General features: G+C 33.5%; 3 protein-coding genes across 5 annotated transcripts in view; 2 read left to right on the forward strand and 1 right to left on the reverse strand.

Moving 5' to 3' along the window:
* The first annotated feature begins 6 nt into the window (after positions 1-6).
* Positions 7-4315, forward strand: LOC105462615 (juvenile hormone esterase-like). The gene is made up of 8 exons (XM_011709325.1): positions 7-127; positions 1055-1343; positions 1752-1937; positions 2441-2649; positions 2771-2942; positions 3081-3395; positions 3646-3790; positions 3899-4315. Exons 2-8 carry the CDS (start codon positions 1124-1126, stop codon positions 4056-4058), a joined length of 1407 nt encoding a protein of 468 aa, XP_011707627.1. The 5' UTR covers positions 7-127; positions 1055-1123; the 3' UTR covers positions 4059-4315.
* Positions 4316-9268: 4953 nt separating this feature from the next.
* The window catches only part of LOC105462617 (calcitonin receptor-like), a 33062-nt gene continuing 14898 nt past the window's right edge, over positions 9269-27432 (reverse strand). For both annotated transcript variants that reach the window (XM_011709329.1, XM_011709328.1), the window contains exons 3-4: positions 22051-22168; positions 9269-10052 (exon numbers count right to left, since the gene is read on the reverse strand). In XM_011709329.1, the coding sequence (XP_011707631.1) occupies positions 9844-10052; positions 22051-22168 (327 nt within the window). In that variant the 3' untranslated portion in view covers positions 9269-9843. The remainder of the gene's footprint in view (positions 10053-22050; positions 22169-27432) is intronic.
* LOC105462616 (UDP-glucuronosyltransferase 1-9-like) lies at positions 13756-21421 on the forward strand. Of its 2 annotated transcripts, none has more exons than XM_011709326.1 (6): positions 13756-13900; positions 14203-14765; positions 17651-18070; positions 18708-18939; positions 19532-19760; positions 20964-21421. In XM_011709326.1, the coding sequence occupies exons 2-6, from the start codon at positions 14361-14363 to the stop codon at positions 21253-21255; spliced, it is 1578 nt and encodes a 525-aa protein (XP_011707628.1). In that variant the 5' UTR covers positions 13756-13900; positions 14203-14360; the 3' UTR covers positions 21256-21421. The 2 variants fall into 2 exon arrangements, with proteins under 2 accessions (XP_011707628.1, XP_011707629.1); XM_011709327.1 differs by having other exon boundaries at positions 14222-14765.

Consider the following 27432-nt stretch of genomic DNA (forward strand, 5'->3'; position numbering starts at 1 on the left):
AGTCGAAATATGCGTACAGGAAGGAAAGTTAATTGGTGTCGTAGACAAAAGTGTTTACGGCGACAATTATATCGCATTTCGAGGAATACCATATGCCAAACCGCCGACTGGAGAACTCAGATTCAAAGTAAGAAAACATAAAGTTCCATTATCGTAAATGCCTTTTTTTATCGGGCGATAACTTCAGTTTTAAAACTAATCGTTTATCGCGCGTGAAAAGATTGAAAAAATAAAAATGAGTTCTCTTTGGAAAAATTGCAATTAGACAATATTAATAAAACAATTTTTAATTTGTCAATTGAAAAATTCTTATCAGTTAGATTACAAAATAATTATATAATCTGTTTTCGTTTATTATCGTATAATCTTATGTAATCCTTTTTCATTATAATATAACTTTATATAATTTGCTTTTCTTTACAGATATATTTATAAAAATAAAATAACAATATAAAATAAGATAATGTTTCAATTAACAATACTAAGAAAAAATATAAAAGAAATATCCAGGCGCGATTATTCGAAAAAATAGTTTAAATGATTTATATGTAACATAAATTATACTTTCAATTTATTAAATAACATCAATTAGTAACATAATTTAAGATTAAAGGTATTGCAAAAAAATAACAAAATAGCCTAGACGTGAAATTCGTACTCAAAACGTTAGCTAGATTTTAATTTCTTTCATTATAAATATATATATTTAATATTTATTTCCTAGTAAGTCAAGAAGGAAACTAAATTTACATTAAATTTAACCAAATCATTTATCCATTCCTCTGTTAAAAATACTTCCTATTCTATAAACGCATCTTTCCTCATAATATTTTACTTAATTATCTTAATTTTTACTTAGTACCTTAGCTCTTCACTCCTTTATTTTTCAGTCTTACATTTATACACTTATACATTTTTAACTTTTATAATTTCATATATTTAATAACTCTCATTTAAAAATTATTCGAATCTAATATTGAGTAATATTGAATAAGAAAAAGTTCTTACTCTTTTTGGTACAGAGAATCATATCTTGAATATATGAAATGTTTAGGACCCGGAACCAGCAGAACCATGGACTGGTAAGAGAGATGCCTCGAAACACGGAAACATTTCCGTTCAAATGAATGTTTTGACACGCGAAATTGAGGGCGATGAAGATTGTCTCTATTTAAATGTGTACACTACAAAAATCGAACCTTCGAAAAAGCGTGCGGTAATGGTGTGGATACACGGCGGTGGTTTCTTTTTTGGTTCCGGTGATGAACTCTTCTACGGTCCCGATTATATTGTACCGAAAGATGTAGTTTTGGTTACCTTGAATTATAGACTAGGTGTTCTAGGTAGGTTACTCGTTTCAATACGCATAATCATTGTACAATATATCATTTATATTCTGGAGTTTTTATTGAGCAACTACTCAAATTTTCTCTATTTTGAACGAGTCACTTGGAGATATTGACAATTGTTACAGATTATGCATTGTCAAAGTTAAATATTAAAAATATAGACTATATAAAAACTGCAAAAAAATAGTCAATTCATACAAAAAAAAATTCACAATCTGTTCATATTGCATTTACAAACATCTATATTTTCCTGCATGTAAGACTATTTTATCGACTGATGTATTAGAGACAAATACTAGAGTGATTTATTTTAGATACAATAAAGTAATAATTTATTTTTTATTAAAATGAATCGATTTTAACAAAAAGTACATGTAATGTAATTAATGTGTGTGACACTAGGTTTCCTAAATCTCTACGACAAAGTGGCGACGGGTAATCAAGGTTTAAAAGATGTGGTCATGGCGTTACAATGGGTCCAGAAAAATATATCACAGTTCGGAGGAGACCCAGAAAATGTCACTATCTTCGGCGAAAGTGCTGGTGGAGGCATCGTACATTATCTAACTCTGTCTCCGTTAGCGAAAGGTATAACCTTTAAAGTAAAAAAGTATTTTCTCGATACAAACTCTCTTATTCATACAAAATAACTTAAAATCCGCAAATCAAATCCCACCTAATAATAAATTTATTAATTAATTTGCAGTGTTTCATTTCTCTCAACGGAAATATTGAAACACTATTACGATTATATATAAAAAATAAAAATCTCCGCAAATCTGTGCCCTCTTTTAATTAATTTAAAATTTAATTAATTTAAATTTAATTAATTTAAAAATTAAATTTCAAATTTCAATTATAAAGTCATATTAATAAAATATTAAAATTTATAAAATAACTAACAACTTTTCAAGAAAGAGCGGGAGAGAGAAAGAGAGAGATAGAAAGATTATCAATGATGAATTACAAAATCATTAGAAATTAATGATAACAAAAACGCGCATAGATGCTAGTTTACAAATTACAAAAAAAAAGAAAGATTTTATATTAACAAATTGTAAAAAAATAATTTCTTTACACTTGTTTTACAGGTTTATTTCATAAAGCAATAGCACAAAGTGGAGTCGCAAGGAATCCTTGGGCTTTTACCGAAAAACAACATTCGATGAACAAAACTTTTCGGCTCGCCGAAATACTCGGAAAAGCGACCTCGGATCCAAAAGTCGTTTACAAGTTTCTTAAAACCATCGATGCCAAAAAGCTTATAGAGACGGAACAAAAGTCTCTCTTGACAGAAACAGTAATTATCTGGATATTCGAATTTTGAAATTTGACTATGATTTTATAAGTGCAGTAAATTGTGCAGTATGCAAACTACAGATTGTGCAAATAAAAATATTTTATAAATATCTCCTTCGCAGGAGCGTCAACAACATTGCTTGATATTTACCCCCAGTGTGGATCACGAATCATCGAATCCATTTTTCCCGGAAGATCCAGAGACGTTCATGTGCCGCGAAACTAAAGTACCATTACTTTTGGGTTTTAACAGTCGCGAGGGATCATTCATTATATGCAGTAACTTTAACGGACGTAAGTTTTTGCAACTTAAATCAATTATTTTTTATTATTGTTAGCTTAAACAAAAGTTCATAAACAAATTCATTACGTATGTATCATACATGCAACCATCTATAACGAACGTATTAAATGTCTTTAAAATTATTTCAGATATAAATAAAGAGGAGCTTAAAAAAGTCGATTCCGATTTCAAGAGTGTCATATTGCCCAGGACTTTATCGACTTTGCCAATTACAGTCGAAGAATTACGCTCTTTATATTTTGGTGACAAAGCAGTATCAGAGGAAACTCTAATAAATTACGTTGATTTTGTTAGCGATGAGTTCTTCTGTCGGGGTATAATGGAAGTAGTGGATATTCAGACAAAGCTGAAAAATAATGATAAAAAACCGACGTATCTGTATAAATATTCATATGAGAGCAATACTTGTCCCGCGAGAAAAATATTTGATATTCGAATCCCAGGTATTATCACTAATTAATTTAAGAGATTTTTACGGATTTATTTTTAACTTTATAGAGATGAATACGCTCATATCGCAACTGCAACATAAAATGATTCTAAATGTTTCGAAATTTTTGTACATAACTCTAAGCAAACAAAATTGATTCTGTTGTATAGTATTTAATTAAAAAAACAAATTATCTTTTTCAATATTTCGAAAAGATCAATTTATCGGTTTAATTAACAATTGAATGTCAAAATATTGTATAGGTGCGTCTCATTTTGAGGAACTGGCATACTTGTTTTATTTTAATGTGATGAAAGATCTCGGCATGTCAGCACCTGCAGTTGATTCGGAAGACTATAAAATAATGAATTGCCTAACGCAAATGTGGACGGATTTTGCTAAAACAGGGTACAAGAAATTTAATTTTTTTTTTCCAAACTTTAGACGTATCTTTTTAATCACGATATTTCAATTTTATTAATCACACGTTAATAATTAATTCTCAATCTCATTTAGAAATCCAACGCCTATTACAAATATGTGGATACCGGTAACCGATTCGCAACGAGGAAAGTACAATTACCTAAATATCGATAAAAACACGGAAATGAAAGTCTTTCGTAAAGGAGAAGAAAGATGGGATTGGGAAGAGAAGAAGAATAAGGTACGTCGCTAGAACTTTACCTACGTCAAAATGGAATTTTTCTCGATACCTTTTGCATATTTATAATAAATATTCCTTCGTTATTTTTCGAAGATATGTTTTTGAATTAACGGTATGTGGACACTATTGTTATTGTCCTTAAGTTCAAAATCGGTTTTAATTAGCGAAAATATGGGGATTAATAATTTTCGAACTATGATTTATAAGGAACAAGAAGTTTTTCACGAATTAAAACTTAAGAAGTACTAGTAAATCAAGTACTAGTAAAATCTCTTATTTTTCTAAAATTCTTGCAAATGCTGACTATTATCCAAATTATCCCTTTGTACTTATACATATTTCATCCAAAATATTCTGCCTTACATTTATTTTCTACATCCCGCGCGGATTGCGGTTTATCCAGTTATTTTTTGTTTCATAATAATATGCATATATGCAACGCTTTTGAATTTAGAAGCAACTTCGGATATCATTACGTAGAAATGTCTTTCTCGCCGAATTAAAAGAACTTCATGTCAAAATTTTTCTTGAAATAACTTTCACTTTTTATTCTGACAGTTAATTTTTTCTTGAGAGAAGAATTGACTCTAAATTCGACTGAGACATTGCTTCTCTTTTCTATCATTGTTGTATATGTCGTATAATACGGTTAGAGATAAACGAGAAGAGAAAGAAGAAAATAAGCAAGTTCAGGCATCTAACACTGGGAGAACTAGCTTTCATAGTACAATTCTAAGGATGATACATCGTTGCTTTCAACACGTCGGGCCAAGCGTGTGAAATGTGAGGCGCATGCGTCTCTCGCACGAAACCGTCGCTCCTAGTCGTTCTTTCGCCATTGTACAATTCTTTGGTAAATTCGAGTATAAATACGCCGATCGATCGTTTGTGGAGTCCGATCGAAGTGAATAGATCGGAGAAAATACGAGTCACCGCGGTGCAAAGTTCGCGAAAGAGAACTGTTGCGAAACATTGTAAAATCGATCGGAATGCGACAAGAATTTAATTTCAACAAGTAACACGGCAAAAAGAGTCAAATTCGGCCGAGGCTAGATGTTGATTGTCCAATAATATTTTTAATGTTTAAATCTTTTAAATTTCAGCTAAAGTAAAATGCGCGTAAAAAGGTTTGAACATTAAAACTATTATTGGGCAATCAACATATATCTAGCCTCGCCTAAATTTAGCTCCTTTCCCTTTATTACTTGTTGTATATGTATACATATATATCAGTCTTGTTTGAAATTATTGTAATTTAATTTCAATTTCATCGGTCGAACGTGCGTGAGATTGCACATTCGATGATCAATTAGTGAGTGTGATATTTGCAATTAGCAAATAATATACCGGATACAAATAGTACACCGCATTCAACCGAGGACGGAGCTGGCGAAAACCGGCCTTTCGGTTTTTGTTATGGAATTGAGGTCGCTTGTGTTCCGTATTGTGCATTTCGGGAACTACGCACAATTCTAAATTCGCAATAATCCCCTCGCGTCGCGCTCTCCACACGAAAATTTTCCAAGCGTGAGCGTCAAGATCCCATATCAATTTAGTCTTCGCCTGATCGAACGGAACAAGCAAGACTTTGTTTGAAAAAGAGAAAATAAAATACAAGATATTAGAAGTTAGCGCGATAATTAATGCGCAAATCTTTCATGATAACAATTTAATAGTTCGCATCATTAGCGAAAAATGCAATATTTAAGAGCCGTATAAAGTGTTTTAATTTATTTAGTAACACCTTTTTTCTTAAATATTTTATTTTATTTTTTGCTAATGATCCATTAAATTGTTATACCATAAAAGATTTTAATTCTTAATATTCCATATTTTACTTTTCATTTTATTTTTGAACACTGGGAATTCTTACTTAATTTATCTTCGTTTAGATTTGAGCGAAGATTTCGTTGGATAATGTAAGAAGATAAAGCGAAGAATTCGCACTATTAACGAGATATATGTACATATGTGAGACTGTATAAAATATTTTCGTTTCGTTCACTACGCATCACGATGGATTGCGAGGGCTGCGTTCTATTTAACGTGCGCGAACATTGTCCTTGTTTTACATTTGATAAACAAGGATGAAATGATTCAAGAGCATTGCAAGCGTTAAGTGGAACGCAGCCGAGATATCTCGCGACTCGCATCTATCTTATCTGCGGGCGATTCAAAAGATAGCGAGCAATATCGTCGCGCCGGTTAGCTGAATCGGAAGACTCTGGGAGCGTCTGACTCTGCGTCAGACGAGCGCGCGAGGATCTTGAACAACTTCCGCAAAAATTGCTGTCTATACTACGTGGAAATCGCTGTCAAGGAGAGTAGACATAAGGACATAGCGTCAGCGAGGGTTTGACGATAGTACACCAAGCTTTTAAGGTCTCCTGGTTTTTCGGTGGTAGGAGATCCGTAGTTCCACAAGGAGATCGTCGACGTCACGTACTTCTGTGAACGCCTCTTCCCTTACGTTTCCATAAACACGAGGATACGTATCGTGATTACACTCGCACGTCGATTGTTCGGCAAGAATCCGATTTTCGCGCAGCAGATGTTCACGGCAGTGGGTATACTTATGGCATTCAAACCGCTTACCCATTGTTCATGGCTTGCGATACGACCTTTACTTATGAAACTATATACTACTTATGCTACACGGGTTGTCTACTTACAGGGGTTTGAATTTTTGTCACTTAAGACAAAACGTTGCATTCAACTTTAAATCGATAAATTTCAGTAAATTATACTTTGATTTTAAAAAACAAGGAGTGTTTTCGAAAGATTTTTTCATGCCTTTTAATCCCTTTGAATTTAAAATAAGTTTTTAAAAAAATCAAAATTTATTTAAGATTTTTGAAGGTCAAAATAAAAAATTGTTTGTCCTCTTTAGACAGCTTCAATTTTTTCAAAAATATCTTTAAAAAAAGTAAAATTTTTCCCCTTTAAAACGATTTCATAATGAAAATAAGCAGATTTAGTTTTCAAGATACAACTTGTTTTAGGACCAAGCACTTGGGACTGCATTCATGCAATGTTTCCATAAGAGCAACGTTAAAATTTGCACTGCCTCCGTGCAAATTTTAACATTGCTCTAATGGAAACACTACGCGAGTGCAATCTCAAAGGAAAACACCATTACATACGTTGCATTTTAGGCGAGATCATAACGAGGAAGAAGGTACGTAATCTAGCACGTGTGCGCCCCTCCACTGTGTGGCAAAATTGTATGTAGGGAATTAATTAATAGCTTTGATGATACTAACGAATGTATGTAGGCGGACTTCTTTGGCCAAAGTAATATCAACCGCACAAAATTGACAAGTATAAGCGCGTAGGTGTGCGAAAACATAGGATTAGGTCTTAGGAAAGCTGCATGGATTAAAATCCTATAATAAACGTTTCCGTGCGTGAGCTTGGATTTCTATCACAAAATCGTGGTGAACCGAGAAGAATTATTCAATACGACAAGTTTTGTTCGAAGCAATCTATATAGATTGTTCGTCACAAACCTAAGACCCGAAACTTGGTCCCTATACATATGTATATGTATATTGTCAAACTGTGTCGCCGTTGAATCTCAAACGGCGAAGCGTTGCTTTCGCAAAGGAAACTTTGTGACATCCCCAATGAACACGTGAAATATCTCGATCTACAGCTCGAAAACGACAAACTATTTTCAAAAAATAGAACTAAACCAGCAGATAAACGTTTACGTTGCCCAGCACTTGAAAATGCTTCCCTGCGTTACTAATCTTCTATCCAAAAAATTCGTCGAGAATATACTTCAAAGATTTCTATTCCACGTCAACCAACCTTGATGTATGCAATAAAGCGAAATACTTTACGATATTGCATTTTTTATCAAAGGATAAGAACAAACATACAATACGCTTTAAAAGATTCGCAGATGCGAATCGCAATAGAGCAACAACTTATTGTGTCGTGTCTGTTAAAAAATTATATTTCTCTTCAGTCAAATCGTGCATTCATTCATACGTATTTTCGTCAAGAATTAAAACTAAGTTAATAAAACGGGCTTTATGAGCTCGCAAATCATTAATAATTATATTAGATTTTATTTTCATCTGTCTTGTCATTTAAACAAAATAAATAATCTTCTTTGCTGTTAGTGTATGCGAAGAAGATTCAAGAATGCGAGGAATCTTCAAGCAAAACGAACTTTGTTTTCTTTGGCCTGTGAGTCAGTCAACACTTGCCCAAATTAATCGATATTTTTTCATCGCTATTAGTCTCGTTCATGACCAAAGTTCTCAAGCACTTTCTCAACGTAATCCAAATTAATTTAATCCATATGTCAATTATATATCAATTTGTCAGAAAAGTATTTATATAGAATCATAGAATCATAGAAGGTCTCATTGAGGCTGGTAATACGGATTTCTGTTTTGTAGTACGATAATATTATCCATGTTGACAATAAAACCGCGGCAAGATACAAGCAAATCATCGAAAAGTTTCAAGAAATACAGGAACCTATATTTAACCTGCTATCGAGACCATTTGATATAATTTTCAGTTTAAGTAAGATTCGTTAATTAAACAAATCGAGGAAACTAATTATCACGGCGAGCTAGTTTTATATACGTATTTTCTGCGATATTTTACGCTTTTTCTTATATACCTGGTTATTGCATAATTGAATTGCAAGTGTATTTTTATATATGTTAAACTATGTGCGCAAATTTGTTTTTTATAAAGTCACAAATTCTCATTAAAATATTCATTTTCTATTTCGGGAGATATATGCCTAAAGTTTTTTCAAGCAAACATTTAAATACATATTTCTCGAAGGAATAAATGCGTTTTTTTTATAAGAATTGCTAGTTCAACTTATATAAATGGATAAATTAAAGATACGCATAGTTTTAGTTTTTATGTAGTAATTATATACGAGATATATAAGTAAAAGCGCAATGCGTGTTATGTAATAAAAGTTATTTTTAAGCAGTTTAAATAAATATGGCATACCGCCGTTTGCCTGAATTATATACATATTATTTAATATGCATTAATATATTTATTTATTATCACTGCGTTTTTTAAGCAATCGAGCAAATGATAAATGTATTCATTACAGCGCGCAATGACTTTTCTCAAATAAATCCTGTCTTCCTTAAAAAATCTTTTCCCAAATTTCCTAGATTTAGTTCTTTCTGAATAAGTTTACAGATTTCGAAAAAAGTTGAACATTTTTAATAACATTTTTTTCTAATCTAAAGTAGGTATGCTAAACGTTGAAACTTTTAAACTGATTTCGAATAATTCAAACGATATTTACGTGTCCTTGTGTTAACATCGACAGAAATAATACTGTCGAACGGTGAGCCAGAAGGCTAAACATATCCGTTGATGTATCGACGAACATATGAACACTCTATCGAGAATTATACACTGTGCGAAACGAGCATTTCACGAGGCCAAATGAAGATAACCGATAGGGTGAGTAAATCAATATAATGTACTTTTATCATTTTTTACTAAAGATAAAATTTGTTTTATCGAAAGAATTATTATATTATTATGTCATCAAAAAAGTGCAAATCATTGATTATTATCTCCAATATATATATAATAAAATGAAAAAAGGGGATAAACGATAAAAGTATAAGATAAGAGGGACTTGAAATGCTGAGATGTGATTTCGAACGTTTTCGAACGTTTTCGAAAGAATATAAAGATAATTGCGACATGCTGGTTACACAACCAAGACTCATTTCACTGACGTAACAAGTTTTTTTTCCCAAATACAAAATAACATGTAGTCATATATTGTCCATTAATAGCGACTCATCGATTCATCGGAAGGAGAAAAAAAAAAGGTATATAATGCGATAATTTTATCGCATATTGCTTTAGCTACTAGCGTGTACTTACATGATGCATCGAAGCCGATGATGAAGTCAGGACACGGTACGTAAGCTGTCGATCCCGCTGGGGTGTTTGGCCAACAGGACCATCCGTCGAAAGTTATTCGACAATACGGTTCTGAAATGAGAGTTTAAGTAGGAGATTATAACGGGATAATATGGTACGTAGAAGTTAGATCGATGATCTCGTAAAACGCGTTAGCTAGTTAGCGTTCGACAGCGCGTCGAGATTAAATCTCGATATATAAGAAATTGCGAAGCGGTATAATGACATCGTAAGGGAGGTACAGCACCGCGCGTAAGTTAGCTACGGCAAATTGGATAAATTTTCTCGTACAATTTACGACGGTCGTAAAAAAAAGACGACTCGTAACATATTACTCATCATTAAAGAACTATATGCCGACGAAATGCTACATAAACGAGATCCGCGAAAAACTCATAAAATCTTCTGGAAGAGAGAGATAAAACAAATTCGAAGTCGATCCGCATTTTTACAAATTATTGTGCAAAAGTACATTAAATTTGACGATTTATAATATTCCAAAATTCTCGTATATTATAAAATAGCACATCTCATTAGAGAGTTTCAAAATTGAAATGGAATATCCAGACATGATGTTTACAAAAGAAAAATCGTAATACGAAAATATTGTGTCTTAATATATCTTATTTTTATATGTGTGTCATTTTCGTATATTTCATCATACACTTTTTTTACATATAATATGTAAAAAATATGTAAAAAAAAATTCATAAATGCATACGAAGAGCATGGGAAATTATAAAATAGGAGATCTCAGTACAGAGTTCCAAAATTGAAATGAAGTATCCAGACATGATATTTTCCAGAAAAAAAAACACAAAAATATCATGTCTTAATATATCTTGTTCTATTATTTTCGTATCCTCATACACTTTTTTACATATAATATGTAAACAATTTACAAATGCATACGAAGAGCATGGAAAGTGACGTAAAAGGTGAAGCCTAACTTTAAGCTGTATTAATGCGAAATCACGTTTAAGGGATTCCGTCGCGGTTACAAGTTCGAGAAAGTTAGCATTTGCTCTCAAGATCCAAGTTTCGAAGAAACGTTGATAGCGCGGATTTCATCCGAGATCTCCTGCGAGATCCCGCCAAGTTTTTATTGAAAATAAATCACTTTCTTCCTCTCTTCGTATGACTAGCCTGAGAGAACGGCGACATACGCGGTCGTACAAAAAGAATGATTGAGAAAGCCATACGGAACATTTTCCACTTGAATGTTACGAAGCCGGATGCGACCGCACATTTTGTAAAGTTAATATTGTAAAAATAGAACAATTCTTCCAGGATTAATGTTTGTGTCCGTTTTACGTTACAAAAATTTCGTTCATCTGTTCTGTCACACAAACATTTATATCTCGGACGTAAAACGTCTCTTTGTCTCGTGTAGTGCGTATTGTGCATTTCCGTAACAGATATCAGTTCAGCGAACATTTCACATGTCACAATATGTATTTCAAAGCGTATATATTTTAGAAATTCTTATATTTTACGGTTGATAGAGTCGTTTTTAGATACGATCAAAAGAACTTTATGCGTAGCATTCGCAAAAAAAATGTGTCCCGATCGGATGTCTCGCAGTTTGAAATATAGAAATAGATTTTTAAATCTATTTGTATCCCGATCAGATGTCTTGCAGTTTAAATTATAAAAATAGATTTTTAAATCTGTAATTCCCTTAAAAAAAGAGATAAGCAAAATTTATCTTTTAGTTGATTTCAAATAAGTTTTGTTTTGACAGAATTCTAAGATTCAATTATTTTATTAAAATATTAAAAGAAGTAAGAAAATTTTATCAATGACCTGTCACTAAATTATTGTGAACCAAAATTCATTTCAAAATTGTTAAAAAATTTTACCACACGCGCGAAAGATGTTATTATAAAAATGTTTTAAATAAAACTTATATAATTGCAAATGAAAGAATTTCATTTTTACATAAAGGATAAAGAAAGCTTATAAAACGCGATCCAGCTAATCCCAAGTTTATTTTGCATCATATCTATGCGCTATGTTGCTCACACGTAAAAGAAATTTGCATGAAAAGCAATGAATTTTGAGTACTTTATAAAAATATTAGAGAAAAATGTTCCAATATTTTGATAATTGAACGTCTGCACGTAAATTTCAAAAGTTTTTTATTGTAAAAAAACACAAATGTATTGAAATAACGTAAAACTTATTGTGTGTATCAATTACATTTTATTTATTCATTTATGAATTGTAAAGCATTTTACATATCTAACAGATAAACTTGTTTCCTCCGAACAGCATAAAAAACTAGTTGTATAACTATGCAGTAACAATTATCTAACAATGATAAAGCAAAAAATAAAAATACGCGTAATTAAACTGGAAAAAAAACACTCTTTTGCATGCAAATTATAATGACATCATTTGTAGAGAGTAATATCCATGAAATTAGTAAAAAAACTTTTTTTAAAAAAGTTTATAATTTAATTGATTAAAACAATTTCAATTTAATGCAATTATACAATTTAATTATTTAATATTACAATTTATAATTAATAATTTAAAATAATTTTGGCACTTTCTACATTTATTATATTTCTTATCTCTCTAACTAATTTTAAATTATTTTTCGTACTTCTTTAAATGCTAATAAATTTTCAATTAATTTAATTTTCTTAACTACCAATATTAAAAAATATTGTAATTCAATATATATATATATATATATATATTCAAAATATTGTAATCAAAATATAAATAATATACGTATGTATATGTATATACACTGATCAAAAGTTTAAGTTTACTCTCAGTAAATTTTTGCTCATTTTTAAACTTTGATTACTCAGCGAATAATTGACGTAAAAAAAACAGATCAAAAAAGGATTTTACAGGGCAAACTCTCTACTATAAGATGCCTTTGTTCAATTTTTACTCACTTTAATACTCAAAGGCTTGATCAATTTTGAATAAAGACGTATTTGACACATCTAAAATCTCGAAATTTGTGATCTTCCATCACTTAACAAAAAAATTGGCGAAAATAATTGTTGGTACCATCTCAAAGTACAGGCTTTATCTTTTCAAATTAAAACAAAATTTTTCTTACGCTCATTATTTAGCAAGATATTGCAATTTTATTTTATTGCCTCTGCTTTTTACAATTTTAGCACGGTATATCGTAAAAAAAATGTAAAAATCGTAAAAAATGGAGATTACCTGAAATTGCAATATCTTGCTAAATAATCAGCGTAGGAAAATTTTTTTTAAATTTAAAAGGGCAAAGTCCGTACTTTGAGATGATACCAACAATTATTTTCGCCAATTTTTTTGTTAGGCGGTGGAAGATCACAAATTTCGAGATTTTAGATGTGTCAAATACGTCTTTATTCAAAGCTGGTCAAGCCTTTGAGTATTAAAGTGAGTAAAAATTGAACAAAGGCATTTTATGGTAGAGAGTTTGCCCTGTAAAATTCTTTTTTGATATTTTTTACATCAATTATTCGCTAAGTTACCAAATTTTAAAAATGGGCAATAATTTACTGAAGGTGAACTTAATCTTTTGACCGGTAGTGTATATGTATATGTGTGCAGATGTGTGCAAGAATATATATGACAAAAATTGTGTATCACAAAAAGTGCAAGAAAAAGTAAAGTCATTCTACATATTCTACATATCTCGCGGAAGTTTTCTTTTCACGGGAGATGGACTTTGACAGAATACGCTTGGAACGTGATGTTTGAGGCGTCAATTATTTTACCACTACCACCACTACTTATCCCCGTTATCATGTATCCTTTCCTCTGGCGGGAGAAGTCACGGTCAGTATTCATACTCAACTGCCTGTTAACGTATCTACTTGTGAAAGACCTTCTCCACGAGATCTCAAACAATAAGCGATACCTCGGAGCATCAAATCATCTCCTTGTGTATTATAGAAGAAGTAAGTAACGTTACAATTTCTCTTCATTTCATGTAAAGTGTCATGTATCATTCAGGAATCCGTAAAAAATGATGACTGAAGCGCTTATTAAAGCACTCGTATTGTATAATATATTTGATGTTAAAATATGTAAATAACAGAGAAACAACAACGGAGATATCAATAATTTATGCACATGAAAATTTAAACTAACGAATGTTATTAATGTCCAACTATATATAGCGCGCAAAAACATTGCGGATATCATTCAAAAAATGTTATCTTTCTCACAGAAACGTCGTGTCTGCCTTGTTATTTTACAGCTAACTAATGTTCTCTCAGTTCCAAGTGTGATTAGTAATCGCGATTGGCGCAGTTTCAACGACTCGACTAGTCATTACGCACGCCAGAGATTACGTAAGGTGCCAGACGTTATCGGATATATTGACACGGAATCACGTCAAACTCTTACTAAATCAATATGAAGGTGTTGCTATCGGTTTTCCTGGCGATTTTGGCCCTCGACCAAATTGCTAACGGTTACCGAATTCTCGGTGTGTTCCCGTTACACGGCAAGAGTCACTGGATCGTGCATGAGGCGCTGATGAAAGAGTTGGCGAGACGCGGTCATCAGGTGGATGTGATCACGCATTTCCCGCTGGAGAAGCCGATACCCAATTACAGGGATATCAGTCTGAAGGGCAGCATGCCACAAGTTCATAACAATATGTCCGCGTCGGATTTACAAGGTCTCGCTACTCCGTCTATAGCTATGTTGGTTGGAATGGCCGGAGATAGCATTTGCAATCTATTAAATCATCCAAAGATGCAAGAACTGATCAAGAACCCGCCGCAAGATCCCCCCTATGACCTCGTCATTCAAGAGGTATGTCTGATGTTTTCGAATTATCAATGTGCTCGATCATCCTTGCGTAAGCAAATTTCTATTATTTCAATTTAATGATAGAGTTATATTAGAGTGCGGTAATGTTGGAACAGTGATAAAAGCTATACGAGACGATAAAAGTTTGAATATCACATAACTAATCTCCTTCTGAATTACTCACTTTTGTGGAAGCGGTTCACTATATGGTTATAATTATATTATAGCTGCACTGTAAATACATCAAAGATAAGATAGATTCAGTTAGCCTTTATCATCTCTTAGAGCTTCTTATTATTATCTCTTATAACTTTCATCACTGCTCCAACGTAAATGCTCTAAGACTTTACTTACGATTTTAAATATAAAAACCAAGATTGTATGAATACCGGTCAGTCTTGGCTCTTTTTTTATTATATTTCTAATATAAATTATAAATTTTTTTATGATTTTCATGTTGATTTTATCTTTGGAAAGATGTCGAACGGTTATCCTCTGCATCTTATTATTCTTAATTTCTTAATATTTGGAAACTTTTTAATTAAACTTTAAATTAAATTACTCTCTTTAAGTAGAACTCTGCACTTAATACTAAATGCGAAATTAAATTTTAGTAATTATTCGCATCTCTGGAGCTTAATCCGCGAAAAAAGATTTTTATCTCGAGATTCCTCATAATATAAAAAGTATTAGTACCATCGACTGAGAAAAAATCTCTTCGTTTAAAAAATCCACAACAGATTTACGATAAATATAGCCTAAAAAATAATAAGACATTATATATACTTGTTTTTAAAAAAAAAATTAATACACGAAAAGAATTGATACAAGCAATCAGCGCAAATAAGAATGGATGCAACATTGCTCGTATTTTTAGAGCCATTATCACGAGATAAGATAGTATTTATGTTCATAGCAGAGAAGTATAACGAAATAACCAATCTCACAAAACTTTTATCACGCAATTACATAAAGGAAATCGAAGTCGAAAAATTGCATAAAAGAAGAAGACTTGATTTTTATATAATATGCGGAGAGAGTTAATTAATAAAGTTAAATAAAACGCGGTTGGATTAAAAGCAAACATTACTTCATTACACGAAAATTATTACCGCTTTTAACGAGATGTTAATTAACTGATTCGCGTTACAACGTGTAACATGGCAAGTCGTTAATTATTCACTAATTATTCAATATTTATTACGCACGACAAACAATGGTTGTCGTTCGATTTTGTTAAAGTCGTAGCGTTTTAGGGTCGAAGAGTAACTTTTGACACAGAAAATCCTGCCCTATTAATCTCAATAATGATAATAATAATGATAATTTCGAGGCCATCGTAAAGCCATTAATTCAAGTGCTCTCTTACAAAATACCTGGATATCGAAATATGAGTGTTATATCAAAATTGCCGATTTTGCAAGGCAAATTCGAATCGTTAGGACTCTAATGACTATGCATTTTTCATGAAAATTTTTTTTAACTGTTACGGTTCCTCAGCGTTTCAGCGACAGAATCAAGCCTTTCGCTAACCAATTCAACCTATGAATTTTGAAGTTTTGCGATACATTTGCATAACATTCGATTATATATATAATCTTAAATCAAATTTTAGATATCGCGTGACGCAAGAATGGGAGACATTAAAATATGATCCGCGGCGCCACAAATATGCATATTTGCACGCAAATGTTGCGTCATATTACGCCATTATACATCATTAAAATAACAAATAATATCACAGAAAGACTATATAATTTATTAAAACAAGTTAATTAAATTGAATTTCATCTTAATTTAATAAATCAAATTAGAAATTCTAATTAGTCAATTTGCATTGTCGTTCGATTTAACTTAATTACACATCTATAATTATTAAATATTGATACAGTAAATTAAATTAAGATTAAGTTACGATAACGGCACGAAAATAACGTGGTCCTCTTGTAAATAGTCGTTCTAATTGTGCCGCCTTGCGCTTTCTGCGTTTAAAATGGAACGGTTATATATGTATATTTACGCTTTGTGGAGGGAGAATGAGGAACGAAACAAAGAGAGAGCAGAAAGAGCAACTATAACGAACAGATGTAATGACACGTGAAATTGCCACACTCAATATAATAAACCGGGAGCGTTTGAATCTCGATATGAGTTGTATGATACTTGTTGCGTTATTCAATTTGCCCCATTCAATGAATATCACAGTGTTTAGAGGTTCTAACGAGCTTTTATTTGTTTCCGAATGATTGGATGCGAAGTGGCAAATAAATGAGGCAAAAATAGACTATATACCAGGTACTCGTAACGTCGAAGTTTGTAACACGAAGACTTTTCAATTCTCGAGAGATGTGACATCAACGATAACGTAGTTAAACAATCAATTTCAGTAAATTTGTCAGGCGCTGAAAAATACGATTCTTGCAAAAAAAAGGTTCACAAAAATTCATAATTATATATGCCCGAGTCCTAACGATGCAAATTGCCTCGTAAAATGAGCAATTTTGACATACGTAGTACTTCAACGTGATGGCATGTGTTCGCTCTTGTCACTCTGTTTGAACGTCATGTCTATTTTTTCTCCATCGCCATGTGTGTTGCGGCGTGTCATAATGGTAATTCGTTTCTGCTCTCTATGAGTGATATCTCGAGGCGACATCGCGTCAAGGTCCCGCCGTAACTTGACTGCATTGCTAAACGACCGTGATCCATGGGCGCGCGCAACCGCGCGCATCTTCGCCCCGCGGAACAAGTGCGCGCGCGGGGGGATTTGATGTACTGCACGCGCGCGCGCGCGCTCAATATACTATATCACGCGTGTGATTGCAAGATGTGTGTGGTGGCTTATTGAGCGCGAATAATTAATCGATCGACTGACGATATGTGCGCAGCTGTTCGCGGCACCGTGCTACTTAGCCTTCGGCCGTTATCTCAAAGTCCCCACGGTCGCCACGGTGGCCAGCGTTTTTCACGACTGGCTCAACGAGGTGTCCGGCAACCCGATGAATCCCGCCTACATCCCGAGCATGTTCTCGTCGTACGGCCAACGTATGAACTTCAAGGAGCGCCTGACGAATTTTCTATTAATGCACTATCTCTCCTGGCAAATGCACTATTACACGAATAGACAATTGACAGTTGTAAAGGAGCACTTCGGCATAGACGTGCCGCACATCAAGGACCTATATAAAGAAATTGCCGTGTACCTGGTCAATTCTCATCACTCGTTAAACGCAATCAGACCGATGACCACTAACGTGATCGAGGTCGGCGGTCTGCATCTCACGGCCGACGAAGATCCGCTGTCACCGGTATGTTTCATAACGTGAATCGTTTTTCCCATTATTCATAACGCGTTCTTCCTGGATACAATGAGGCCTGACTGGAACCGAGATCATTTCTTTTATCGTAAAAAGAATTTTAGTTGTTTTCTCTCTTTTCGTTTTAAAACTAAATATAAAGTAAGAAACTGTAATTAAATAAAAATATTTTGCAAAAAATATGCAATTTATGGTTTAAATGAACAAAATGTGATATTGATAAAAAAAAATTAGAAAACATTTTACACACAAAGATGAAACATATAAAATGGGTTTTTATTAAATGTAATACTTATTTTTCCGATATGAGCATTAAAAATAAACTGGATTGTTCTTGTTTGTCATAAAATTTTCATTAAATAGTTAAAAATATTTAATATTTTATTGAAATTTCACATGATTGTCGCGAACAATTATGATAAATATAAAAATACTGCGTATTTAGTAATTTCATTAAGTACTTATCTTTTTTTAAAAAATCTTGCAAGCATTATTTTTAAAACATATATGTAAGGTATATGTTTCAAAATTCCATGCATTTAAAAACACATCGCGTGATACCCTCGTGTATCCAGGAAGAATTATTTAAAATCGCAAACTGTTTGCTCTAAAGAAATGTAATATATAGGAAGTGCAAAAATGGTTGGACGAAAGCAAGGATGGTTGTATCTATTTTACATTGGGTTCCATGGTGAGAATCGAAACTTTTCCTAAAGAACTAATTCAACAGTTTTACCGAGCTTTCGAAAAGATCGCACCCGTTCGCGTACTGATGAAGGTCGCGAAAAAAGAGGATTTGTTGCCAGGATTACCGAAGAACGTCATGACGCAATCGTGGTTCCCACAGATCCCCGTTCTCAGTACGTAATTATTATCAGCCGGCCACACGTTAGAACATTGAAATAACAGACCTCGTTTCTTCATAATTGTTTTTAGAATCATTATTTCTGATAAAAATCCATAAATTTTGAATATCGCGGTGATATTTGCATATAAATTGAGCAATCTTAAAAAATATTTTTCGGCCGTATTTCCTTGCGATAAAATTTTTTCTAATTTTTGACAGTTGATTTATAAATTATAATGTACTTGACAAATTTCGAACGATACATTTGCAAAATAAATGGTTTTGAAATTTGGTTTATATTAAACAGAAAATGTTGTTTCCAATTGAAATAAATAAATTTCGCTATTTTTAAATTCAGAAAAGAAATTTTTAATCAGTTTTAAAAACTGTTTAAGATAAAAAAATCATATAGAGTTAAATCGATTTCCTAAAAATAAATATTAATATAAATAAAACATTAATATAAATAAAAATTAATTGATCCTCTGGAAGGATATCCTGTCTTCTAAATTATTATTACTTTCGTGCACAGTGTATTTGTTCGTAAGTCCCAATTACGATATTTTCGCAATGAAAGAAAAATAGTATCGCTATGAATTTCACAGAACACAAAAACATCCGAGCTTTCATTACGCACGGCGGCAACGGTGGGACACTAGAGGCTCTCCATTGCGGAGTTCCTATGATTGGAATTCCCCTGTTTGGCGATCAACGCATCAACATTCAAAATTACGTCAACAAGAAAGCGGCTATTTCGCTTAACTCAATAGACGAAATTACTGAAGAGAAATTAACTTCGGCATTAAATAATATCCTGAAGGATTCCACCTATCGGTAAGTACTTAAAAGACTGTACTTTAAAGACTGTAGATGTCAAAAAGCTTACGCATCGTCATTTGCTAATTGTAACGCGTTCAACTGGGTTTAATGAAATCATAATATTATTCGAGAGAGATGCAAACATGATGTACTCATGCTGGAATTTATAAGATGTTATGTTTAGTGATCATACAATAATAATCGTTATAATAGTGTCTTTTATACACATGTATTATTTCTATCATCAAGTCTTTTGATTTTTTAAATTTACTTTTGCTGTTGTATAATTTAACTTTATTAATTAACTTCTCCCATAAACAAAATTTTATTCAATTTAAAAAAATTTTAATTTATATTATTATAATTAGTGTTAATAATGATTAAATTGTGCGGCTAACAGTCTCATATTAAGAGGACTTCAAAAGTTGAAATTCACTGCTTCAAATTTTATTAGCCCATTTATTTATCATATAGTGATCATACAATAATAATCGTTATAATAGTATATTTTATACACACGTATTATTTTTACCAAATCTTTTGATTTTTTAAAATTTACTTTTGCATTGTGTGTGTGTGTATGTGCTATTATATGTATTTAACTTCAATTAATTATTAACTTCTTTCAAAAACAAAATTTTACTCAAATAAAATAAATTTTAACTTATAATTAGTGTTAATAATGATTAAATTGGGTGGCTAACAGTCTCATTATTAAGAGGACTTCAAAAGTTGAAATTTACTGTTTCAAATCTTATTAGCCCGTTTATTGATCCGCAACCGGTTGCACCGTTCCATATCGCGGAATAAACAGAGCGTGTGCTCTCTATTGTAACCAAATCTTGCTTTACTCTCCAATGCATATCGTGAGTCAATTCTAATCAATCGGTATGTGCTTTAAATTCCACGTCCATTTCATCCGCGCGTATCCACACGAAACACGTTTTATACGCGTAAAGGTTCAATAATAAGGGCAAACGCTTCAATCGGGACGGGACGGATGAAAAAAATTGGAAAAAAATGTAGAATCTATATGAAGAGGGGTCGCGTGCACTTTTACAGTTTAAACAAAAAATCAAAATTTCACGATCCAGCGTCGAGTGAAAACGTGACGCGACTGAAAATACCGCTCATTACAGACTTCTGAGTTTTACCGCGACTGCAATGATATTGTCTGTAAACCCCGCTACTAAAACATTTCTGTCTCTTTTGTTTCAGTGAGAATATAAGGAAGATGTCGAAGATGTATGTCGATCGACCGATCAGTCCAATGAACATGTCCGTATTTTGGATAGAGTACGTCGCGAAATACGGAAACGTGCTTCAATCGCCGGCGCTCAATCTCTATTGGTGGCAACAGTGTTTGCTAGACGTTTACGCCTTTATACTCGCCGTAATTATCACGGTGCTTTACATCGCGCTGTTTATCCTCCGAAAATTAAAAAACCTTTTGTTCGGATCGCGCGCAAAGAAGGACAGTGCAGCAATGAAATCGAAAAAGAACAAGTGAAAAGTACAAATAATATTTCCCTGTGTATTAGCAAATTCGACATTCTCGAGATTATTATCTTCCCTTTGATACGTATGAAAAAGGAATTTCGATACGATTCTCGGGAACAACATTCTTACTTAGTGCTGTACATAGTGTTTTTAATAAAATATGTATTTTAATTAATTATCTCTTGTATGTGTATGTGTGTGTATTTACGCGTATGCGCTTCAATTATAGACCTAAGTACAGACTGCAAATTCCCTATCTTTTGATGTTTAGCATCTGTGCTTCGAAATAGAACGCAATAGATCGGAAATGTATCAGAGCGTCTCTCTTTAACCTTATGTACTTGTATCATTATCCCGCGTTATTGATACTTATTATTAGAGAGAGAAGCGATATGCACGTAGCTACTTCTAAACTGATATAGTGGCAATTTCATTGGAATGCGGCAGTCTATACTTATTATGCCTATGGCTTCAACCTTCAACACATGCAGATCGGTATTCACGCGCGCGCGCGTGTAACGCCGACACTTTCATTTTTTTTCCTATATTACCATTTGTCATCGGGTTATCGTGTATAAAACGAAACGTCTAATCTAGACGAAAAATCCGATATATTAATGTGCAATCACTATTAAACTGATCGAGTACCAAGATGAAGCAAAATGGGCCTGATAAAATTCGCGATATGTCGCGCTGCATACAATAAGGGCGCGATTGCGTGCGCACTCTGCGCTACAATTTTACTCGCCATTTTTGCTCGCGCTTGGTCGATTTCGCTTATTTTCAAACATGAAAAATACTTTACCCAACGGCGGCGTCGCATTCGCGGCTTTCAGCTTCAGGCATTCTTGCTCACGTTCCATCAGAATTCGACGAAGTTCCTCGTCGAGTAGCGTGCTACCCACCGTTGTGTTCCCCGGTATCTGTTCGGCAAAACGACGCGTGGAATATTAATGAGTTGCAGTCGCAAAAGTGAGATAAGTTATAAATGTCCGGTACACGTTACGGCATAATTTGAACTCCGCAACGCACGCTTACTTAACATGCGTCTCGATCTACAACTAAGATAGAAACACGAATAGCTAAGTAATCTGAATCAACCGCGGAGTGTTACGAACAAGTGAGATAATGAAAACGCCAACACGGTACAAACAGGATCTTGATGCTCGATAATATTATAATATTGCTGCGTTTTTAATGATCCGATTATGCGGCGCGCAGTTCATCTGAACTGAGAACAGTTGTAAGATTCACATATTGTAATATTATCAAGTGCCAAGATCCGCTTTGTATCGTGTTGACGTTTTCGCATCTCAATTGTTAGAAACACGAATGCAGCCTTCATTAATATTTTACGTTTTAGCATTTATATCAGCACGTATCTTTGCAATATCTCGGAAAAAGATACCAATAAAAAAGTATTATCTAAGGTACTTGATTGTTATCTTAATAAAAATATGAATTTTTTAACTGGAGATTGGAGATTACTACAAAGACCTCTCGACTATAACATAATAGGCTGTAAAAATAGTTTCTCAAGCATAAGGTCGGGCCTGTGCTACATGAAATGAAAAATCAATGTATCGGAATCTTCGGGAGCATAAAATATAAACGGAACACTTCGTGAACAAAAGACATATATCTCAACGCTGAAATTACAATACAAAATTGACATTCCCCGAACTCTGTTGTCCCGTGCTACTCCCTACATTTTCACCGCGCTCCAAATATCTTCTGCATTCGCGTCCCCGCGGCTATATTAGCTCCCGATATTCATTATAACGCCGACCATTTGTCGATTATTTCGTGAGCTATCGTCGCTTCAATTTCATCGCGCAGAGCACGAATGCTGCACCGAGACTTCGCAGAATGGATATAAATCGTCGCCGTTAGAGATTTCAACACATTATTGAGGAAATCGTTTCATTGGACTACGACACGACCCGTAATAACTTTATTGCATAGAAATGAACGCTATTGCGATATCCGGTCGAGGTGTCGCGACATGAAATAATGAAGCGGAACACGTTTTACGACAAAGCCGCTTTGCCATACGTGTGCCGAGCAAAGAAGCTTTCGATTCGCACAAGCAGAATATTCGCAAAAGTTTTTGTCACACGACAATTATTATACAGTGTATTTCAGATATTAATTATCGCCGACCACGGAAATGTAACGTCGGACAAAATCGTCTGCAACATAAATATTAATCATGACGAAAAATATATTTTTCAAGTGAAAAACATCATACGTTACTTTTTATATAATATCAAAATATTCATAAAAGTCATAAAATGTTCAAATAATATTTGTTTTAATTAACTTACACTAAAATAAGATAAAATGGCATGTATATATATATATATATATATATATATATATATATAAAATACATTTTATAATTATTAGTGAAACGCGAGACAGTGAAACTTATAAAATATATTTTATAATTATTAGTGAAACGCGAGACAGTGAAACTTATAATATACATTTTATATAATTTCACTATTCTCTCTCATTTTCACAATTGACGAAATTCACATTGCACACGAAATTACTAGCATTGTTATATAGGTTGAGGTGCAATCAACATAAAAACGCATTATTGGCACGCTTCAGAACGTCGTAAATAAGCGTGCAGGGCCCAGCTGACAGACGTTATCGGCTTTGCAGTGCGTACATTTATTACCCAGTCAACAGAACTCCACTTATTCATTAATTAGTTTGTACAGTAACGCCATGTGTGCGTGAATGCCACATTACGGATTATGTTACGAGTAGAACGAGTATGTTATCTCGATGAACAAAAAGCTCTTACTTATTTATGCAATAATTTAGATATAATCAGATAGAATCATTAAACCTCAGTTATGCATCTCATTACAAATTGTTTGTAAAACAAAAATGAAAAATTTATATTGTTGATCATGCATATTATAGTATTAATCTCGTGAAAGATCGTTCAGAAATGGCATAACACTATTATCTGAAATAGAATTATTAGCAGGGAAAACATTTAGTATTGCGATTAAAGTTATTTTATTTAATGCAAAAGTAAAAGCAGTTCACCGTAAAAATATTAAATATTAATATTCCACTGAAATGATTTTCCGAAAACAGAATGTGAAATCTCTACCGGGGACGAGTATTTTTAATGTAATTTTTCTTCTATCACCGCGTTTGATTATAAACTGTCTGTAAACCATTTCCAAACCGCGCTCGACAAATACGAACGACAAATATCGATGGTTGTTCGCGAAAAACCAGCGATTCCCATATCTCATAAATGTGACACGGCTCCCCTAAATCAAACAGGCCGGTAAACAGCAAACCGTCAATTAACATTCAATTAAACACGCCCGTTTGCCGGAAGATTCGTATGAATTTACATTTCGCTGAAATTTCACGCCGCGCGCAAAAAAAAAACGTGCGCAGTACACCTAGATCGCTGGCATTTTTACGGTAGTAATTCCATACCACCTGAGTGAAACAAGATATTCATGCGATGTAAAAGCGTTGCTCGCTTCAAAATTGATGCAAAGTGAAACAAGATGTAAACGCGCGTTAATGGTTTTAATGTAAGTGACTGAAAAACAATTGAGTACAAAAGTATTTCGAATGCACAGCAATTAAAAGCGTTTCGTTGGAAGTTTTCGACGAATTTGTAAAGCGTCGTCGTCGTCGTCGACGAAATCGATCGTGAAGTGACGAATTCTGAAAGAGCTCGAGCATGCACACGATCGTCGTCGTGCCGTCGCATTTTACAATATTTGCATCTTGCATTATAATCAACAGAAATCCGAAACATTATCGTCCGGACTTTTGGTGATTGAAAATGCGCTCGCTACGGCGTACACAGACGGACGGCGGGTGGAAGAGTAATGGTAATTGAAAAACCAAAGTAAAACGAAAATAAAATTGGGTGAGATCAAAACCGAAAGTAACAAGATTTCGATGTTCAATTATGGAGCGGGCTTTTCTATTTTAACACACTGGTGCTCGTCGTCTCGCTAACTCAATGCCGAAGCAATCACGCTTTTTTTTTTACAAAAAAAACCTTAACCCATATTTCCCCACCGTACACACGCCGCGTTAAATATAGTCGATCCATTCTGAGTTTTATTCGAATGAGTATCGAGTAACCGTGTCTAACGACTGCGAGACGACTCTCTCATATTCATCGTCCCGCATTCTCGTCGCGTATTTAGCGCAAAAAATATCTTCTTGTCTGACTTCCATCTCCCGATAATATCGGTACCGACATTATGTATGCGTGAACAAATCAATTTTTTACACAATCGCAAGCTTAATAATCAAATAGTTAATACTGACTGATAAGACAATGTATTTTTGTCTCCGCGTCGTGCTTCGAAATGAGTATCGAGGAAATTAATTGTTAAGATGTGTATAGTATAAGAGTTCTTATACGAGCGTAATATACGTTTCGTAAATAGCAACGTCGCCATTTGCGGCGACGTTGAGAAACGAGTGTTCTAAGAGATCACGCTTTTACCCTACGTCAACGTATAGTTGCCTAAGTTTACTGGTAACAATATAGCGTGCTAAGCGCGCGTTACAATGGCAAGCATTACTGCTATCTAAAAATTGACCGTTGCTTTTAGCACTGATGCTCATAACAATACAGATATATATGTATATAGGACACGCCCGTAAACCGTCGCCGTGACGTAGCTTTCATAAAATAGCGACGTCTCTTTAAAATTTAATTCTGATGAGAAGGCAAAAATTATACTACTAAAAATAAACTCAGAAGAAATGAATAAACGATAAATTACAGTCAATTACTGGACAGCGTATTAAACAAGTAAAAATAAAATCGTATCGTACAAGCTGCTTTTTCCACCGCGCAGAAACTATGGCGTGATATTAAATTGTATATCTTGCCATTTAAAACGGCGAAAACTCTACAATAAACCAGATAAATTTTATATTAAGTGTTTTCGTAAAATCTCTTGTTTTAATGAGGAAAGTATGATGTACATATACCATTGTATCACCTAGCCGTACACGTATAACCGTGATTTATCGTTTTCCGCTTGCGTTACCCAGTTTATAAATGAATAAAATTCCAATTTAAATCCCGTCGGTACATGCTTTAAACTAAACTCTTTCTACATAAATGAATAATAGACAGTATTGCAACAATATAAATTAATTAAAGTTCGGATTCGGGAAAACATCGTAAATAACTAATTTAAAAATTTTCCGAATGATCAATTTAATAAATCCGAAAAAGTTCCCAGGAATTAACAAAATTTACTAAACTTCAACTTTTTAACTATCCGAGATGCTTTTTATCTGCAGCAAAAAATTTCAAACTGGTTAATCTCGAGGCAGGTTTCAATCAAACTATTTCAGAAACAATTTTTCGCAAACAAAAACGTCTATTTCTTTCAAGTTATAAAATAAGTAATTTTCGTCAATCTTTCTTATATCAAAATATTTAAAAATGAAGTGTAGAATATTTTTACTTGGAATAGCTGGATATTCTTGAGTACCTAAATATTTTCTAAGAAATAAAGGTATTGGAATAAATTGCTTTTTTTTATTCAGATGGCAAACGCCATTTCTTTTATGAATAAATATGTAGATCCATTTCCAAGTAATCGCCGGTTAACTGCATACTTCAGAAAAAAAATAGGTAAACGTTGTTTTTACAATGATGCACGCAGCGAAGTCCGCGCAATGTTAAAGTGCAAATACCAATTGTCGACGCGGTTCACGGTCGTGCAACTTTTTGCAATCAATTCTTGAGCGTTATACTTGCGTCATTGTGCAATTTGCATAAGAAACGACGATCTGCGGTGCAAATAAATATTTACGCGGCGCAACGGTCTTTTGCAAAAAAAGAGATGATGCTCGAGCCGTAGCGACAAGTTTCGACGCAACCGATAGAGCTTCGACTTCCGTTATCGTTCAAGGAAATGTCAGATCTATCTTCACGTCCCCCCCCCCCTTCTTGTCGAGCGTTTTCAAGATCTCACATTGTCGAGTTGCTGATTGATGAGTACCTTCGATTCGAGGGCTCGCGAGAGGATTCTCCGTTGAATGATAGAAGGAGGAGGTAGGGGAATATCGGTTAATCGACCGCGTCTGAAAGCCGATTTGATACGACGGGGGTACATTGACATAATGCATTATTTCCAGCTTCATTATATCGTCGGAA

The sequence above is a fragment of the Wasmannia auropunctata genome, unplaced genomic scaffold (assembly GCF_000956235.1).
Source record: "Wasmannia auropunctata unplaced genomic scaffold, wasmannia.A_1.0 LD336095.1, whole genome shotgun sequence".
Lineage (NCBI taxonomy): Eukaryota > Metazoa > Arthropoda > Insecta > Hymenoptera > Formicidae > Wasmannia > Wasmannia auropunctata.

Excerpts from the sequence above, each read along its gene's own strand:
- LOC105462616 (XM_011709326.1), top strand. The coding sequence starts at position 14,361 with ATGAAGGTGTTGCTATCGGTTTTCCTGGCGATTTTGGCCCTCGACCAA. Across the intron at positions 14,766-17,650 it reads ATGACCTCGTCATTCAAGAG|CTGTTCGCGGCACCGTGCTA; the intron begins GTATGTCTGATG and ends ATATGTGCGCAG. Across the intron at positions 18,071-18,707 it reads ACGAAGATCCGCTGTCACCG|GAAGTGCAAAAATGGTTGGA; the intron begins GTATGTTTCATA and ends TGTAATATATAG.
- LOC105462615 (XM_011709325.1), top strand. The coding sequence starts at position 1,124 with ATGAATGTTTTGACACGCGAAATTGAGGGCGATGAAGATTGTCTCTAT. Across the intron at positions 2,650-2,770 it reads AGTCTCTCTTGACAGAAACA|GAGCGTCAACAACATTGCTT; the intron begins GTAATTATCTGG and ends TCTCCTTCGCAG. Across the intron at positions 3,396-3,645 it reads ATTTGATATTCGAATCCCAG|GTGCGTCTCATTTTGAGGAA; the intron begins GTATTATCACTA and ends AATATTGTATAG.